The sequence below is a fragment of the Pteropus medius genome, unplaced genomic scaffold (assembly GCF_902729225.1).
Source record: "Pteropus medius unplaced genomic scaffold, Ma_sr-lr_union100, whole genome shotgun sequence".
NCBI classification, from domain to species: Eukaryota; Metazoa; Chordata; class Mammalia; order Chiroptera; family Pteropodidae; genus Pteropus; species Pteropus medius.
In genome coordinates, this window is record NW_024352784.1 from 2,004,724 (window position 1) to 2,023,904 (window position 19,181).

The window sequence follows — 19,181 nt, forward strand, 5'->3', positions numbered from 1 at the left end:
ACACTTTACAAATCTCCAGCATCTAGTACAACCCATATCCAATACATGCAGTGTAAGACTGCTGAAAGAGTTTAAGCTAAATAGATCTGAATTTGAATTTGGACTTTCAAGTCTAGCAGAGCCTAAAGGAACTAACTAAGCCTTTCACCTTCAGTTTTAATTTTTTAATATTATCATTATTATTATCATTACTATTATTTGTTACCAATATACAATAATATCTTACATGGTTTTTTTGAGATTAAGAAATACTATTTACAAACAAACAAAAAAGTGAGAGGTTTAGTATCTGGAACATAAGAGATATTCAGTGATTAATAAATTAGTAAATTTATTTGCCCAGCATGAAACACTAAAATTAGAGACATTATTAGAACAGACACCACTGAACTTATGTCTTTGATTCAAATTTATGTCTTTGATTCAAATTTATGTCTTCGATTCAAGTTTTCAGCTGGTGTCTGTGGAAATTCTAACTTTGGAACCTCAGAGCCCGTGACCCCAGCAGCTCTGGCCCTCCAGCTAGGGTAGATGTCAGTGCTGAGCAATTTACAGGGAAGCACACTCAAGGACAAATCAAGGTGGGTGTGCCAAAGGGTTGAACAAAATGTTTGGCTGGTATTCTTAAGGTTGTGGGGAATGTTGAATGAATGGAATGAGGATGATTCTTGAAAAGTAATGTGTAATCTGAATTATGAGGGCACCCAAAGACCCTGGTTGATATTCTCTGAGCAAGGCATGGATGGACCCCAAATATTTAAGTGTTCTCAGTGACCTGGTGAGAATTAACTGTCTCTTCATTTACCAAAACTTTCCTAATAATTATTTTATTTTTCCTCCTAGGATTTTGTAATTACTGGGACTTGATTAAAAGAGAATGTCTTAGGATTTGTACTCAAACCCTTCAACACAAAAAGATCTCAAGTTTTGATAGCTGGTCCAGGGGAAAGCAATAGTTTTCTCTTCTTGTGATGGGCTTAAGAATGTCTGTCACTTTAGCTAAAGTATTTCCTTTCTCTGTCTATCAGCAAGATAATTATGAAAAACAATAAGATAATTATGTGAAAGCACCTAGAATACTACAAAATACAGTATCAGTGGAATAGCAATAACAACCAGGACAAAGACAGTGATGGTAATGATGATGATGATGAAGACAACAATGATGATGGTGATAATGATCACTTAGTGAGTGCTTTCCATATCAAAAAGTATTAACAAACATCACGTCATTTAATAAAGACGCTGCATGACAAGGCGGAAACAGTATAAAACTTAAATTGAGAAACAACTAAATTCTAAATCCATTTTAGTTGTTTATTTTCTGATAATCATGCAGAAGTTAAACGATCCACTACATTTCGCATTTGTTTTGAGGACATATTAGCTAATGTATGTATACTCCTGGAAGAATTAATACTACAAAGTATTAATTGGCAATAACAAAGAGCTGAGAAAATAGGAAATAATTTAAAAAGCCTAAATAAATGTCTTCTTAGTGACAAATGTCCTATCAGTGTCTTTCTATCTGCTCAGATTGAAGAGGTCACATCTTTCTGGAGACCTCATCTGCCTTCCAACGATGCTCCCTTCCCAGTCCTATGTCAACATCTCCTTCTTCCAACCACCTGCTTTCCTGATGATTGGCATCCCAGGGCTAGAGGCCGTTCATGGCTGGATCTCCATCCCCTTCTCCTCCATGTACACTGTGGCCCTCGCTGGGAACTGCCTGATCCTCCTGGCTGTGAGGAGGACTCCCAGCTTGCACCAGCCCATGTACTACTTCCTGTCTATGCTGGCCCTTACTGATATGGGTCTCACCTTGACCACACTGCCCACCACCCTGGCTGTGCTCTGGTTTGACCATTGTCTTATTGGCTTCAATGCCTGCCTGGTCCAGATGTTCTTCCTCCACTCCTTCTCTGTAGTGGAGTCCTCGGTGCTCCTGGCCATGTCATTTGACCGCTTTGTGGCCATCTCCAACCCCCTGCGCTATGCAGCTATTCTTACAAACAGTGTCATCATCAGGATTGGAGTAGCCATTGTGGCCCGTGCTACCTTGTGCCTCTTCCCTGTGCCATTTTTGGTTAAGCGTCTAAACTTCTGCCGTGGAAATAATTTCCTATCCCACTCTTTCTGTTTCCACCCTGATGTGATGAGAAGAGCCTGTGCTGACATCACAATAAACATTCTCTATGGGCTCTATGTGGTTGTTTCCACTGGGGGCGTAGACTCCCTGCTCATCATCCTGTCCTATACTCTCATTCTGCGCACTGTCTTAAAGCTAGCCTCTCCCCGGGAGCGCATCCGGGCCCTCAACACCTGTGTCTCCCACATCCTGGCTGTCTTGGTCTTCTACATCCCAGTCATTACTACGTCCATGATCCACCGTTTTGGAAGGCACCTGCCCCACATTGTGCATGCCCTGGTTGCCTACGTGTACCTGGTGGTGCCCCCTGTGCTCAATCCCATCATCTACAGTGTCAAATGCAAGCCTATCAGGGATGCTTTGCTTAGGGTACTGACGGGGAAGGGCCAGATCTGATGATGCAGATACTTGCAGGATTGGGGGCCCTGAGAAGAGGTTGGTAAACCAAAAATACAAATTTTTGATAGATTAATTCCCACCCATATTTCTGTTATGAGTATCTGGTTAGAGAGGTGATGCATAATGGTAAGAAATGTTTTCATTGATTTATTCTCATTAGTTCACATGTATTTTCTCAATGTTAACTTATTTCAGGCCTTTTGCTAGGTACCAAAAACATAGAAATTATTTACACATGGCTTTGTCTTTCAAAAGTTTGCATTTGAGTATACACAGAAAATATATATTTAGAAAAATGTTTAATACAGTGAAATAAGTGCATTGTTAAAGGTTTGTCCAGAGTTTCTGGATAAGCAGAGTTGTTTGCCAAATAATGCTTTGGTGGAATAATTAAGTGGAAGTATTATAGTGTCTAGCTTATACCGTTATGAAGATCAATATATATAAAGTGATACATAATATATAGTAAATACCAATAAAGCTTTTCTATTCTTGTTATTGCATTAATTACTCATTTATCCATCAGAGCAAATATTTGATATGTGCCACTTAAGGCTCTGAGACTCAGAAATGAGTAAGATTCTACTTTTTGCCTTTGAGAATCTCGTAGTCTATTGGAAAAGAGGAAAAGGTAAGTAGGCAAGTACGAAAACAAGTAATAAGTTACTGATACAGAGCAAATATGAGGATATGCAAGGAAAAAAAACAGAAATATGGGGTTCAGAAGTTTTCTGGAAGTTCTCTGTGGGCTAGAGTCTTTTAAAAAATAGACGTATTATGCAGATTAGAGAATGTGAAGTAATGTGGGGAAAGCAGAAAAAAGAGTGTAGGAAGACATTGCAAATGGAGGAATCAGGAGGTTTGCTTTCATGGAAAAACAATTGGTTAAGTATGACTAAAGAGGAGACCAAAATAGCAGAGGATGAGTCTGGATTGGAAAGCAAGTCTCATGCAAGTGGAACTCTTTTAAATCTACACATAGGCAGTTGGTTCTGATTGTGGGCATGAATGATTATGGTGCTTCTTCCATGGGCCATTCTTCACTCTGAAGGGTAAATAGGATCCTAAAGTGAGATCCTAAAAGAGTTTTTGTATCTTTATACAGCACTTACTATCATTTACTTTTTGTTCTAGTGATAGTGAATTTACAACCATTCTCATATCAAAGATGTTTTTCTTATTTGTCTCCTAGTAGCATATGGCCATGAAGAGAAAATTGTGCTTGGTGAAGATTTGCCAAAGCAAATTTTCCAAAGATTAAAATGGCATAACCATACCCAGAAGAAAACACAATATTCCAGTCTGTTGTACTTTATCTAGAGCTTTTTGTTAAGTTGAAAACGGGCTGCAGATAGATGGAAAGAATATTGACTGGACTTCAAAAGACTTAGATTCTAGGACTTACTTTGATATTATTTTCCCTATATTCTTTTGAAAACCACTTTCTCAAGCCTGAGTATTGGTTTCTGCATTTGAAATATAAGGATAATATTACTTTATCCATTCTGCCACAAGAGGGATAAGATTATAAAATGAGGAAAAGAAATAATAAAGTTTTTGAAATTCAAAATAAATAAAACACATTTATTTAAGCAAATATATTTTCTTAAAGATTCATTTCGTCCCCTGTTTTTTGTGATGAATTTAAGGAAAACAACAGCTCCATGATCACTGGTCAAAGTTTTGGGGGCTACCTTTGAACAGAGGAAATCACAGTGGATGTAGGAGAAACTGAAAAGTTAAATAACAGTATGGAAAATATCTTCTTCCTAAATTCTAAAACTAATAGAACTATATACAAGACTCAAGTTGAATTCCCCAAGAAGTAAATCTTGAGACAAGATTTAATTATAAGCCATTTACTTCAGAAGTTTTCCCAGGAAATACTGATAAGATAGAAAAATGAGACAGAGAAGTGAAAAACAAACAAAAAACACAATAAGGGTGAGCAATTGAGAATGTTAGTATTGTGTGTAATTGGGGTTAAAACTCAATGGAATGTTTTGAAACATATTGTAGAGTATGCCTCAGAGTTATCCCACCTGAGTCGTCAGGAAGGTGAGATATTTATCTTCCCGCATGTCATTGGCTGGCAGCTGCTCCCTAGCACTTCATGTCTGCCCTGTGTGACTGAAAGAAAGCCTCCAGGTGGAGAGTCACATGGGTATTGCAGTGGGATGCTGTCAGGATAGACACAGAGTGCTGAAGAGTTATAGGAGGGTACAAATGGTGTATGCCACCCTTTTCACCTTGCATGACTCTGATCCTAAGTTTACTTTAAGTTAACTGCATCCATCACTGATCCTTCAGTAAAGGAAAAAGAAAAGGAAAAATATTTACAAATAAGGGTAAAGGAACAAGCTAGAGCCCTCAATACTGTGATTGGTCCCAAGATATAATGATATTCATAATTTCCCTTTTGTATTACCCACTCTAGATCTCCCTCACTCATGGTCAGACTTCTGCTGGTTCAGGTTGCTTGTCCAATAGCAAGCAATCCAAACCTTCTTTTCTGAGACGTCTGAGCCTCTAATTATACTTTTCATGTCATGCCAGGTGTGCATTTGCCCATTTGATCGTATCGCTACTCAGAAACACTACAAAGTGCCCAGTGAGCCTCCTGAGTTCTAAATATGCCCTTTCCTGCTTCCATTATCTAGCAGCAACCTTAAATTTCTCATGATAAATTCCAATCTTTTTCTGCAAGATGACTAGCATGAGCACCCCCAAAATGACCAGGGAGCAGCCAGACCTTTAGAATTGGTGGAGTCTTTACTGTGCTCTGATATAAGAATTCTCCTGGGGAAAGGAAGATAACTAGACACACAATCTGAAGTTAAGAGGACACATAGCACAGATGCCACAGATGGGGTCACTGAGGCAGGAGGTTACAGGTGGAAGGGGTTTGGCTCTACATAATTTTTAGGAATCCAGGGTACTGGTGCTTTACCATATGTAACACATGGCTTCCCAAGTCATGTTTGATGTCAACATGGAAGATTGCACATAGGAGGGCTGGTTTTTGAGCCAGGCATAGAAGTGGCACGTGCTGCCACTCACATTGAAAATAATGGCTGGAATTTAATCATATCCAATCCAAAGGAGGCTGGCAAATGCCTAGCTATGTGTCCAGAATGGGGAGGAGTTAGGTTTGGTTAACAGTAGTCAATGGCTGCCATAGCACCTACTATGCCCCAGGCACATTGCTAAATGCTGAAGATTCAATGATGAACAGATTTAATGAAATAGTGCCCTCGTGTGCTTACATACAGCCCTGCAGGAAATAGAGATATTAAAAAGCATTTCCAAACACGATGAGTGTTACAAAAGGGGAAGTGTGTTGTGGGAATAGATATCAGGAAACCTGAGGAATGAAAAAGGAAATGAATCTAAATCACATATAAGATCACATATTTCAGAGTTTTTGTTGAGTTTCTTGGTTAAGACTGTTTCCATATCAAACTGTAGACAAAACCTGTCAGCCTTTGTAATTAGCCCCTAGAGAAGCAGAGCTGCCTGATTCCTATGCTTCTAAAGCCAGTTTGTCTTTTTGTTTCATATTGCACAAGACCCCAAATAAAGCGCAGTTCCAAATGAGTCCCTCACTTCCAGCTACCAGTTACCCTCAAATTGCCAATATTATCTATACCTGCCATCTCAATTTTCCCATCTTAGCTAGTGGCTCCCAAACCTTGCTATTTTTCAGAATCACCTATGACTTTTTAGATTTATGGCTTGCTGAGATCTATGCCAGACTTCCTGAATAAGAATCACCAATAAGAGTGGACCCAGAAATCTGCACATCCAAAAAGTTTTCCAGGCGAGTTTCACATGCAGTCAGAGAGCATTTGTTCATGAATCAGTAGCATTAAAGAAGCATTTTTAATTAAATTTATTGGGTTGACATTGATTAATAAAATTATATAGGTTTCAAGTGCACAATTTAGTAATATATCATATGTATATTGCATTGTGTGTTCAACACCCAAAATCAGCTTTCCTTTTGTTGCCATATATTTGACACCCTGTACTCTTATGTATTAATCCAAACATTTTTTGTGCCATAAAAAATTCTCAATAAATTTTAAAAGATTCAGATCATGTGAAGTATGTTCTCTGATCACAAGAAAATCAAATCTCTGGAAAACTCCTCCAATCTTTGGAAACTAAATAATGCTTTCCTAAATAAACTCTAAGTCAAAAAAGACATGAAAAGGAAAATTATTAATTATTTTGAACTAAATGAAAAAAAATATTGAGTTTGTGGGATGCAGGTCAAACAGGATTTAAATGGAAATGTATAGCATTACAGCACCTATATAAGAAAAAAAATCTCAATAACCTCAGCTTCCATCTTAAGAACCTAGAAAAGGAAGAGGAAATTAAATCCAATTTAAGCAGAAGAAAGAAAACAATAAATAGAGGAAATCAACAAAACAGAAAAAAAGAAACAACAGAGCAAAATCAATGAAACCAAAATCTTTTTCACTGAGAAAAGCAATAAGATTGATAAGCTTCTAGCTAGACTGAACACGGAAAGAGGGAGAGAGAGAGAAAGAACACAAATTATCAAAACCAAGAATGAAAAGATGACCTCACTACAGATGCTACTGATATTAAAAGGATTATAAGGAAATATTATGAACACCTTTATGCCAGTAAATTTGACAATTTAGATGGGATAGAAAATGTCTTCAAAGACATAAAACCTTCTAAGTCTGGATCAAGAAAGGGTGATATATCTATCTTTTACTGCTTCTTAGAGTCTTTCTTATCACCTACCTTTTCTAAAAACACTTGCTCTGGATAATTTTTACCAGAAGCAATTCCTATCTCTAAATTCCTCACTCCTTGCTTTTGGTTTGGCTTCCTTCCAGTTATATACCTACATATTAATAAAGAATAGTGACTCTTGAGAATAGCTTAAAAACAAAGGCAAAGAATAGATTTCCTGTGAATTGTGTTGGTGAAAAAGAAGGAAAGGAAAAAAATAGAGGAAGAGAAGGAGGAAATCAGGAAGGGAGGAAGTCAGGGCTCCAGAAACTTCTGGAAAGAAGACCCTGGAAGAAAAACAGCTCTACTTCTTATACAAGCTATCCTAGTACCCATGGTCTAAAGTGGACTTTCTCCCACCCACCTCAACTCTGCTCTACAGCTTCAATGGCAAAAATAAGGGATGCTTTGGGGTCAGGAATCAAGCTCATGTGGTTATTGCTAGAGAATATGCAGTGGCTGAAAGCTCCCTAAGCTTTCTGTCTTATTCTGTCTTATTCTTCTCTGTAGCCCTAGCCCCTAACATAGTGTCTTATCTTATTATATTTATCCATAAATATCGGTTAAATAAGTGAATGAATAATTAGGTGATGTTGGCTGGTTACACAGTGATATGGTGCCACCTGCCTTAGCACTAACTCTTCTTGTAAACTCACTCAGGAATGTCCATTTCTCCAAGAGATTCCCTTACCTGTTAGTTTCCATGGTAGAGTCTGATACTTAAAATTGCATCCTCTTCAATGTTCCCATTTCAGATCTCCTCTAGATTCTCCATATCCTCATCCTTCAACATTTTTAGAGTTAAAAGCCCTACATTTCTGATGAATTCCTTAGGAGTGGAAGAGGTAGACTGCAATCTGATTCAGCATCAGCTTCATTCCCTTTGGATCAAGTCTAACAAAAAGCTATGAGATGCCAGAGTAATAGACAAGAAGTCTATTACTTCTTGTAATAGAAGTAATAGAGAACCTTTTTAAAGAGATGAACAGTGAATGTCAACTCTGAAATCCTAAACCAGTGGCATAATATAGTCCTTTCCCAAGTTCAAGTCTGCCTATCTCAAGAACGCCAGACATAGTGGAAGGGGATGACCCTCCACATGTATGTTCATTGCATCCAAGGGACTCTAGTCTCAACTTACTTAAAGGAATAACATAAGATACTTTATTAACTTGAGTATATATGACTCAAAAGTCTCAAACTTTTCTGAACTGAAAATGATCCAGTTCTAAAAAAATATGCCAAAAGGTCTAGGAACATTTAATAGAGAATGCTTCTTGTGACTTGATGAACCATAAAGAGCTTCATTTTATGAGACATTATTAAAAAGAAAAATGGCAAAAGGTAATTCAGACAAAAGAAATAGAGGCTTTAAAAGTACATAAAATAATTTTAAAAAACAGCAAGCATTAAAAAGTAGCTGAATAACATAGTATGTGGAAAAATTAGAGATATTATATTAGAAAAATATAAAGGGAATAGGTATAAAAGGAAAAAGGAGATGCCTACTGACATTCTAAGGAGTTTAGACTCTATATGGGAGGCAATAAAAGACTTTTGATGGATTTTAAGCATGGATGTTAGATAATCAGAGTTGTGTTTAGAAAAACTCCTACAAGCTATGTGGAATTTTGGACTGGTGCAAAGGATGTTCCAAGGCAAGGAGATCCGTGTGGAGGTGAAGACCACGAAAGAAGTGAATATCTGGACTACAGTGCTGGTAGTCAGAATGAAGGACACAAGATGTGTTTATGAAACATTTCTAGATAAAAGCTAAAAAAGTGAGCAAGTGACGTACACATTGGGATTTAATATTATTCAGACTTCTTAAGGACTCAAAAAATGTCCAAGTGGCTGAGATAATAGGGCCAGAGACAGGAATATTCAAACAAAGGAAATGGAGAAGGTAAAAGGATGCCCAGGTAAAAGGCACATGCTCTAGGTCTTTGTCCAGAACCTACCTTAACTTCCAGACAAATCTAAAAGAGGCAGCCTGTTCCTCTCATTCTAGTCCTTAACTTCAAGCACTTCCATGTGTCCCAGTGTGCGTGTGTGTGTGTGTGTGTGTGTGTACACTTATAAAACATTTAAGTAATTTAGGATCAAAGCAATGAAACTTTATCTAAGCACATTAATGATCATAGACATGGAATTCCTTTTAAAATTTAGAATAATAGCAACATCTCTAGAAAAAAATGTAAAATGAGTCTGATTTATCTGTTTTTTATTCACCTATCTGTGTCTCCATTAGGATTTCAAATATAAAACAGACACACATTCATCATATGTCCATACAGAAGCATGTACACACTTATTAAAAATCTGAAAAATAAGTACCAAAACGCTAATAATGTTTTTCTTTTAAGGTGACAAGTCTATTGGAGATTTTATTATATTTTTATTTCTTCTATATTTTCAAAGTGTTTTTAAGATTTTTGTTTCCAGTAATCATATATTGTTTTCTTAATAAGAAAAAAGATCTGTCTCTCTCAATCTCAATGTCAGGGCACTAATGGGCAATGGGCTAATCCTCTGTTCAGTCGAAAATGACCAAAGCTTGCATCGACTCTAATTTATGTTCCTAATTCTGCTGGCCACCACTCAGCTGGATATATCAGATTCCATAATACTCACAACTTTTGTCTTCTGGATTCCAGTCCAAGAAATTAGATATGCTCTCTACATGCCCTCTCTACCAAGTAATCCTATGCTACTAGCTATGGCCAGAAAATTCTGGCTGGCTCTATGCCATGTTCTCTACAATACTATCTGCTTCTCATATTCACTTGTCTCTCTTTGGATCTGACTTGCACACCTCCTGTTGGCCATGGTCTCATTTCTGCCTCGTACATTCCTACTGCCCTCCTTTCATGTCCACGCTGCCTTCTTCCCATTCTTCTTTCTTCTGAAAGTACTGTGCCTGGCTTGTACGACTCCTGGGTGGACCTCTGCCACTGTATTTACGTAAAGTACAGCTGGCAGGGATACAGGGTTTTCTGGTCTCTATTATGGTCTTATTCTCTAAGCATTGATGCTGTGGACTTTCCTTGCAGGGCTACTCAGAATCCTGGGGGTACCTGATGTCCACATATATGCTTTACTCATGTTTCCTTTATCCTTGTTTTATGGATAGCCCCATGGGCCACTGGCCTTGTCCAGTCTCATGATACTTCTTGCCCTCGACTCCTTGGTCTGTAGTAGATCTACCAATTCTTACATGACATTCTGGTGTTTTCAACTGCCCCTCCATAAAGTCTCTCCAGATATCCAGTGAATGCCCCCACTGCTAATCACACTATTTCCCAAACTAACCACTATTTGGGAATTACCCAAACACACTCTGGCTGCTACTACACAAGTATAGTGGCAAATGGTTTGGGAGCTATTGGGATTAAAGCCATCACCAACGTTGACAGAAAATTTCTAAATACAATGTTGGATGAGTGAAAAAGGAAATTAAATACCATCCCTAGAAAATGCAAGACTCTGGGTATGTCTAACTCACTACACTACTGGTCTCTCTAATATTCCTCCACACAATATGGAATTGGGCATCAAAAGACATAATTTTGTGTGTGTGACCTCATCTAGTTTACTGATCCCCATTGAACATCAACTTCTCCATGGATACAATGGGGTACGAATCATATTCCTGCCTAACTCAAAAGGTTGATAAGAAAATTAAATAAGGAAAAATGTCCATGGGCTATGAAAATTTTCAGAACAGGGTGTGTCATCTTTCAATAATGGTGGTAACAGTAGTCTTTTCGTGGTTTTACTCCCAATCTTCCTCTTAAGGGCTGGTGACCAGAAGAAAAATTATTTTTTCTCTGCAGAGATCATTCTGAAGAAGGAAATTCAGGTATGTTTATTTTGCTGAGATCCAATGTGGTTGAAGATTCTGAGGAGAAAATCATAGTTTTAAGCTAAATGATCTTATTGTACTGTATTATTGTATTTATGTTACTTTTTCTATGTTTAAGACTTTGATAAGTGTTCTTTAAATTCACCTCCTTTATCTCAGAATGCTGGAGACTATCAGTGCAAGCAATTTAGAGATTTGGACTGAATGGCTAAATGGGAAGTAATAACCCTCCAACCACAGCCACCTCCAGGCTTTAATAATTATAAAGAGAGAAAAATGAAAAAAAACATAATATTCAAAAGTGGGGATTGGGAGTATATGGTTCTGCTGCTCCTATCCACATGGAGATTCTCCAATCAGTTTTGTCTTTGAAGGATCAGTTGTGTTTTCATTAAGGAAAAATTTTTCCCCTAATACTGTCTTTTAAAATGTTGATATTAAAATCTCAGTTGAAGGACTTTGAATGAAAAGGAAGTTTGATCACTGACACCTAGGGATCTGAAGCATGGGTGGTCACATGAAAAAGACGAAGGATGCGCTGCCGGATCTCCTTTGTTTTCACTCCATAGACAATAGGGTTGAGCACAGGAGGAACAAGCAGGTAGGTATTGGCCATGACGATGGGCAGGAGGGAGTCATGCCGCTTGCCAAAGCGATGCACCATAGACAATCCAATAAACGGGACATAAAATATGAAAACAGCACACACGTGGGAGACGCAAGTGCTAAATGCCTTTGTCTGGGCTTCACGTGTCAAGCTCAACACAGTCTTGAGGATAAGCAGATATGACAAGGAGATAAGAAGTGAGTCCAGGCCAATGGCAGAGATGATAACAATGAGACCATAGATAACATTGACACGGATGTCAGCACAGGCCAGCTTCATGACATCTTGGTGTAGGCAGTAGGAATGGGAAAGGATATTGGAGCGGCAGAAAGGCAGCTGTTTGATGAAGACAGGTAGGGGTGCCATAAGTGCAGCACCCCGTACCACAGCAGCCAAGCCAATCTTGGTAACACGAGGCAATGTTAACACAGTGGCATGGCGTAGAGGGTGGCAGATGGCCACATAGCGGTCAAATGCCATGGCCAGCAGTACTGTGGACTCCATGCCAGATAAGGAGTGGATGGCAAACATCTGTAGCAGACAAGCATCAAACTGGATGGTAGTAGAATTGAACCAGAAGATGGCCATCATTTTGGGCATGGATGAAGTGGAGATGAGGATGTCAAGGCCAGAAAGCATGCAAAGAAATATATACATGGGTTCATGTAGGCTGTGCTCAGTCCGCACGATGTAGATGATTGTCAAGTTACCTAGTACAGCAATGAGGTAAAGGGAACACAGTGGGAAGGCCAGCCAGAACTGAGCTTCTTCCAAGCCTGGGAGGCCTATTAGAATAAAATATGTGCACTAGATTCATTGCCATTAGATCCCATCATAGTGAAGAAGCTGAGCTGCAACCAATGCCAGGCTGGGAGAGGCTGGAATGCAAAGATAAGCCATTGTCAGTTCCTTCGGAATCACAATACCACACTTCTTTCCCTCTTATTCTCTGACCCAAACTCTAACTTTATTGCCTATCCAAACTCTGATTCTATTCTAAACTCAGCCTAACCATCCTTCAAAACTCAAGGCCCAGATAAAAATTCACCCAGCCCTACTTACTAATCCCACCTTTAAAACCAATCCTGAAAACAAGTGAAATATTAAGGCGAAAAATCCAAGCATACTTTAAATCATTTAGTTCATCAGAGATAAGCTATTAAATGAGTACACATCAGACTTAGATGATAAAAAAAATCTCATCACTTCTATCCTGTCTTACCTTTATGCTCCCCTACGCTTAATACCAACTATAATTCTAACTATATCATTAGACTATTGTTAAGACTAATTCCAGGTCCAAATATAGTAATATTAATAGCACCATAGTTTAACACTGATACCTAACCTTATCACTAATCCTAATGATCGCTCTAATTCTAACCTTAACCCTAACTTTAAAATTAACCTAAGACTTAATTCTAGTACACCTATTTTATTGTAAACTCTAATCTAATTTTTAAAAAATCCTGACATGCTAACTTTATCTTGAACTTTAACTCTAAATTTCATTTTGCCCAAATGTCCATCAAAAATCTTACATTTGTCTAAAATACCAAGTTTATATTATAGAAGGAGCAATAGCCATTCAATGGCAATGGATGCCATTGGTGCCCCTTCACCAAGCCAATGCACTTATATCTCACCTAAAGTGAGTGTTTAGTGCCAAAAGCTCACAGTTCTCTCTTTCTCCAAAAAATCACCATGATCAAATGAGAGGCACCTTACCCAGGTAGTTATACTGTTCTCCACTAGGGCATATTTAGAGTTCTATGACTGCCAGACATAAAGGTACAAAAGGCTAGCCTCCTTGCCTCAAGATGAGGAATTGTGATGCAATGTGTGCTTCAGAGCTTCCTAGGGAACTAGACTGAAGCTGGCCTCCAGCTGAGACCACAGACTAACTTAGCTTTCTTTCCCTGCACGATGCTGCTTCTTTCACTTCTATTCTCATGACAGTTGTCTCTGAATATATCATTTAAATAAGCATTTCCAGCTCAAGCTCTGTTTCTAGGGGACCCACCAGGCTTAAGGGACTGGGACTGACACAGAAGACTAAACCTCAGAAATGATGGCATTAGAAGCACCGGAATCATGATCAATCCTGGAGTAAGGTTCCAGTATCCCTGAATCTGACTACAAAATTGGTGGATATAAGTGGAGATTGCTTAGGTGAAAAACTAGACTTGAGTTTTCTCAGATCATATCTCTGTTGAAACGATTAGAGAGTTAACTATTGTCCTTCTTCCTTTCCTGTCATCCATAAATATTTACATTTTCCTATTATTATTGGATAACTAAATTGTATATATATATATATTCAGCTATAATTTGGTAGCTAACTATCTCCATTATGGAAATAGGGGCACTTACTGCTAGGGTATATTGAAGATAATTTTATCTTGGGAAGAAAAAAAAAAGATTAGATTTTTAAGATTTGGACCCTGACAATAAGGTCCAAATAGGGCCGTTCCGCTTGGGTAACCAGAGAGCAGTTGAGTACGATGAAGAGTTTATAGCTAGCATCAGAGGGGTCTTGTACCATTCACTGGGTTCAGGATGTGTCAATAACCTTTGTTCTGAGCTGTCACCCAGAGGTTCCCTCAGACCAGAGGAGAAAACACCAGGAGCATGAGTTTTAGAACACAGAGTGAAAGAGTTTACTTCAAACTGCTGAAGGAAGAAGGTATAAGAAACTATATTTAACCTAAAACTTCAGCCAAAGTCATCAATGTCACTTACGTCTTCAGTACTGACCTCTCTGTCGCATGTGACACTGTGAGCAGTTCTCTCCTTGTTAAATGTCTCCCTCTTCCTTCTGTTGCTCCTCATCTCTCTCTGATCACTAGTTCTCCTTTCTGGATCTTTCACCTCCTTTGCTTGACCACTGAGTATACTCTTAAATGTAATGCTCACAGTTCTTGCGATCCTCACAGTTCTTGTTTTTCTTGTTCTATACCTTCTCTTGGGGCATCTCGTCCTCTTCAGTAAATTCATTTGTTATGTATAAACTATTTATTCCAAAATCTATTTAGCAAGTCCTGGATTATCTTATGTCATCCAGATTCATAACTCTAGCATTTTATGAAAAGGGTCCACCAGGCTTTCTCTCAAGCACATCAAATTCCCCTTGTCCAAAAAGCAAACTCTTCCAGAAGCAATATTGTATAGCTTTTAAGAGCATGAGCTATTAAATCAATCCTGGATTGAAATTCCAATTGAGAACTTTGCTAGCTGTGCAATCCGGGGCAAACTTTCCTAAGCCTCAGTTTCCTCATCTTTAAAATTAAGATAATAGCCATGACCTAATGAAGGTCAGTGTGAAGATCAAATGAGATGATGAATGTAAAGCATTTAACACAATGATAAGCACATAGTAAATGTGCGAAAAATCATATCTATTGTTGTTAACTGTTTTCCTCTAGTGTTTCTTTTTCTCTGTTATGATGGCCTACAGAGTCACACAAGATAGGTACTCCAATTCTGACTGCCTCTCATGTGAACTTCTTTATCTGCACAATCCCAATAATCTTCTAACCAAATAAAAAAAAAAATGAGGTCACTGTTTATTATTTTAAAAGATATCCTTGAAAGCTCTAAAATAATTCTAGAATAAAGACTAAACTACAAGGGTGTGGCAAAAAGGTCTGCCTTTCAGCATCTGGCCTTGGGTATCTCTATCACCACTTCTCACCATGGCTCCTGTGCTCCAGCCACATTAGAATACATACTATTTTCATGAAGCAGCATTGATTCCCATGTCTTTGTGTCTTTTTCTCTTTTTTACCTCTTGTCTCTTTGTCAAGATCCTCCCAGACCTCCTTCCTTGACTTTCCACTGAGCAAAATCTTATTCATTTTTCACTCCTGGTTTACCGTCTCTTTCCTATGCCATCTTCCTAAGCCTCTTTCCCCTTAGTATAATCAAAGACTTCCTACTCTGCGCTCCCAAAACTCTTTGTTTATGCCTTTTTTTATGCATTTACCCACCCTCTTGAACTATAATTATTGCATATTTGTTTTTCCCTCAATTATGAATTCCTTAATGGTAGGAACTCTACCATATTTATTAACGTTTAATTAATATTTCTTGAAAATGAAAATGAGTTTTATCAAAAGGAGAATTCCTCAATAGACATCTAAAGAGGATGGCACCATCACAGTGGTAGGAAAGACTGCCAGTTGTCTGAATATTAGAGACTTTTGAGAATAAAAGATTGTTAGAAGGTCAGTGCAGGGTGGTCTTAAGTTCAGAACAAGAATCTTTAGGGTCAAACAGAAAGGTCTTTCTTAACGCAGGGAGCCAGAGGGCATGAGCAGATATTGGAGAACACAGCAGGTACAAAACCTTGGCTCTAAATAAATGCAAAAAGGACATGCAGCACAGTTTGTGCCCGAGGGAGGGGGTGACCTAGGATCCCTCACCTGGAGGTATCAGCAAGAAGGCACTGGTACTCCAGAGGGCCAGATAATCACACTATCCAGAAATTTCACACGAACAGACATAGTAGAGTAGGGCAATTCCCAGGATAAAAATGTGCTGCCTTAGGAATCATGGATTGCCATATTCAACCCTATAACCTCTGATGGTAAAATGATGTGGCGAGCCGAGTTCTGGGGCTAGGAATGCAAGTCTCAGCTCTAAATAAATGCAGAGGGCAATAATAACTCATAGTGCTGCTGCAAAATTATGTGAGATAAGGCACGTCAGACAGCATTGTAAAAATTGCTTCACAATGCGCAAAGCACTTTTTTCCCACATTTTCATAAACATGGGAAACAAAATCTCTGAAAAGAAATAAAGTTTCTAAAAATTTTTCATGTCCCTCCTATTTGTCACCTCAATTGCCACTTCACCCCAAACACATACTGGTACACATACACATACTGACTACAAATCAATCTCTCACAATGGCAACAACTAAGCACTGATATAAAGATTGCAGAAATCAGAGGACAATTCAGCCGACCTGGAAAGGGAGGTGCCTCAATGGTATGAAGTGCGCAGTTATTACTGGAGGTAAAATATCAGGCTGGACCTCAGAAGACTGCAGCAGAAGATAAATGAAGGAATGGGGAAAAGAGCCAGCCAGAGGGCCCAAGTATCTCATCCTTCAGATTGTTCAGCCCTGAAGCATCCCAGTTTCCCACAGGCCCACCAAGAGGCAGGCAGAAGGACCAATGACTTCTAGCCTGAGCAGTGGCTGGTAATTAGAACCACTGGCATGCACTCAGAGACAGAACATTTGGAGTTCTAGAGGAAATTGGAACTAAATCCCTCTAGTTTTAAAATAAAGTATAATCAAGGAAAAATAAACAGTTTTTTCCTTTTTCTTTCTTTCTTTTTTTTTTTTTTTTTTTTTTAGAAAACCACTACAATTTCACCTCCAGAGAATAACCATGTGCATGAGATTTTCTCTGAAAAAGTCACACTATCTTAGTAAGTCTCAGGAATGTTTCTTGGAGAACTGTGAAGAGTATCTTGGCCCTTTCGTGAGGATAAGGGAGCAGGAGCCCCCAGCCACACAGAGTAGAAATCCACTTTGAGGCCTTCAGTCCTCCTCATTCCTTCTCCCTGGCCTCCATGACTCTGTCCCCCAGCACCAGCTCAGCCCCCATGACGAGCCCTTCCTCACATTCTTCTCCAGAACTCTCAGAGACCCATGAAAAGCAGTCAGGGTGGTCGGACAGTGCTGTGAGCGCTATCTCTTCTGACCCAGGAGAACAATGAGGTCATGCCCAACACTGATTTTATTGTTTTTATGATAATAGCAGAAATCATTGAATGCCTACAATATTCCAGACACTATATAAAGCTTATCTCTAACCCAAGAACAATGCCACACGATAGGGAGTCTATGTTTCTTCTCAATGTTGTGTGAGACAACAGAGGTTTCAAGGAGTCAAGTAACGTTCCCAGAGTTAAACAGTTGACTGGTAAAGTGGAAATTTAACCTAGACTAACTCCAATGCCTGTATTTCCCCCCATTCCAGACTGCCTTTGATTGTGTTACACCTTCTGAGAGCTAATAAAATCAGTCCAAGAGGTAGGGTAGAAGAAGTCTCAGTAAAATAAGACACCTGGCCCGGGTAGACCCTTGGAAGGGAACCCAAGAGGGCGGTAAAGAAGACCCTCCTGACTGGGGCACTTTCCAACTTTCAACCCCAACTTCTCTGACTACAACATGGGCAAGCCTCACAGTGGAGATTAAAAAAAGCTTTATCCCCTATCAAGTACTTCTTTCATATATGATTAGAGCCTCTCATTAACCTGTCAGGCAGATATTATTAAACCTATTTGACAGATAAGGATATTGAGAGTTAGCTCTCTCAAGTCCATGTCAAGTCCATGTGCTTTCTAATAATCCAGGTTACTACTCTGCCCTTCTCCCAGGCTCTTTAAGAATGGACCGGTGCTCTTTAAGAATTATATTAATGTTATTCTTCAAGAAATCCAAAATTTGAGGATCTATGCATCCAGAAGTTCTCTCCAGGATGCAAAATACCTGACCAGCTCTCCCCACTTAGGTTCAATGGGGAAAAGAAATAAGGAGGGGATGCAGGAAGGGACTCATGGTCACTGCCAGTATCTGAGCTAAGCATACAGAACGTTCCATGGCTAGAGGAATGGGGTGGGGGCCTTGGGTGCCACTACTAGCCTCTGTGAGAACATCCAGAAGAGAATGCCTTAGAGGAAATCCCAGAAATACCTGGGAGCCTCTAGCTCCTACTCACAGGCCCAGAAAGGGAAGGCCAACCTCAGGGGCAATGCTGTGGCCTGTAAGGGCTGTAGGAGCTCATCACTAAATTCATGGAGAAGAAGCCCTTTTCCCAATACTCCATGAGAGTAGTAGCCCTAGAATCACATCCACCCCCAAATTATCTACATCCTCTCTCCCCCATAAGTTGCTGTATTTGATAAAGCAGATAAACCTTGGCAGGGCCTTGGTCATTTTTTTAATGGCCAAGATGAGAAGTACAAAAGATGATAGTACAATTCTAACTCAATAAAAAGTGAGGCTCCCAGCCCCACCCTACTCACTCAAGTCAGCCTGGCCCCTAAAATAACTCTTATGCATAGCTTCACGGGTTTAGGTCCCTGACCCTCCACTTCCTAAGTAGAACCAGAGCCAATAAGCATCCCACAGACCTGCTAAGCTTGACCTAATTGTCGGTGCCCACCAAAACTACTCTAGCTGTAGCCTGCATGCAAGGAGAATGTAGTGCTGCAGTGCAAAAGCCAGATCTGGGACTTTGATACACTGATCCTTTCAACAATTACAGGAATGCCTCAGAGATATTGCAAGTAAGTTTCCATATGACCACTATAAAGCCAGTCATAATTCTTTGGCTGGTGGGAAAAGATTCAACATATAAAAAAAAAAAAAA

General features: G+C 39.1%; 2 protein-coding genes across 2 annotated transcripts in view; one reads left to right on the top strand and one right to left on the bottom strand.

Moving 5' to 3' along the window:
* Positions 1–1,553: 1,553 nt before the first annotated feature.
* On the top strand, positions 1,554–2,655 carry LOC120590173 (olfactory receptor 51I2). Its single transcript, XM_039847803.1, has one exon. It carries the CDS (start codon positions 1,583–1,585, stop codon positions 2,543–2,545), a length of 963 nt encoding a protein of 320 aa, XP_039703737.1. The 5' UTR covers positions 1,554–1,582; the 3' UTR covers positions 2,546–2,655.
* An 8,994-nt stretch (positions 2,656–11,649) lies between these two features.
* Positions 11,650–19,181, bottom strand: part of LOC120590174 (olfactory receptor 51E1-like) — a 9,966-nt gene continuing 2,434 nt past the window's right edge. Inside the window, 2 exon segments of the mRNA XM_039847804.1 lie at positions 11,650–12,599; positions 12,602–12,671. Of these exon segments, the coding sequence (XP_039703738.1) occupies positions 11,677–12,599; positions 12,602–12,629 (951 nt within the window). The 5' untranslated portion in view covers positions 12,630–12,671 and the 3' untranslated portion in view covers positions 11,650–11,676.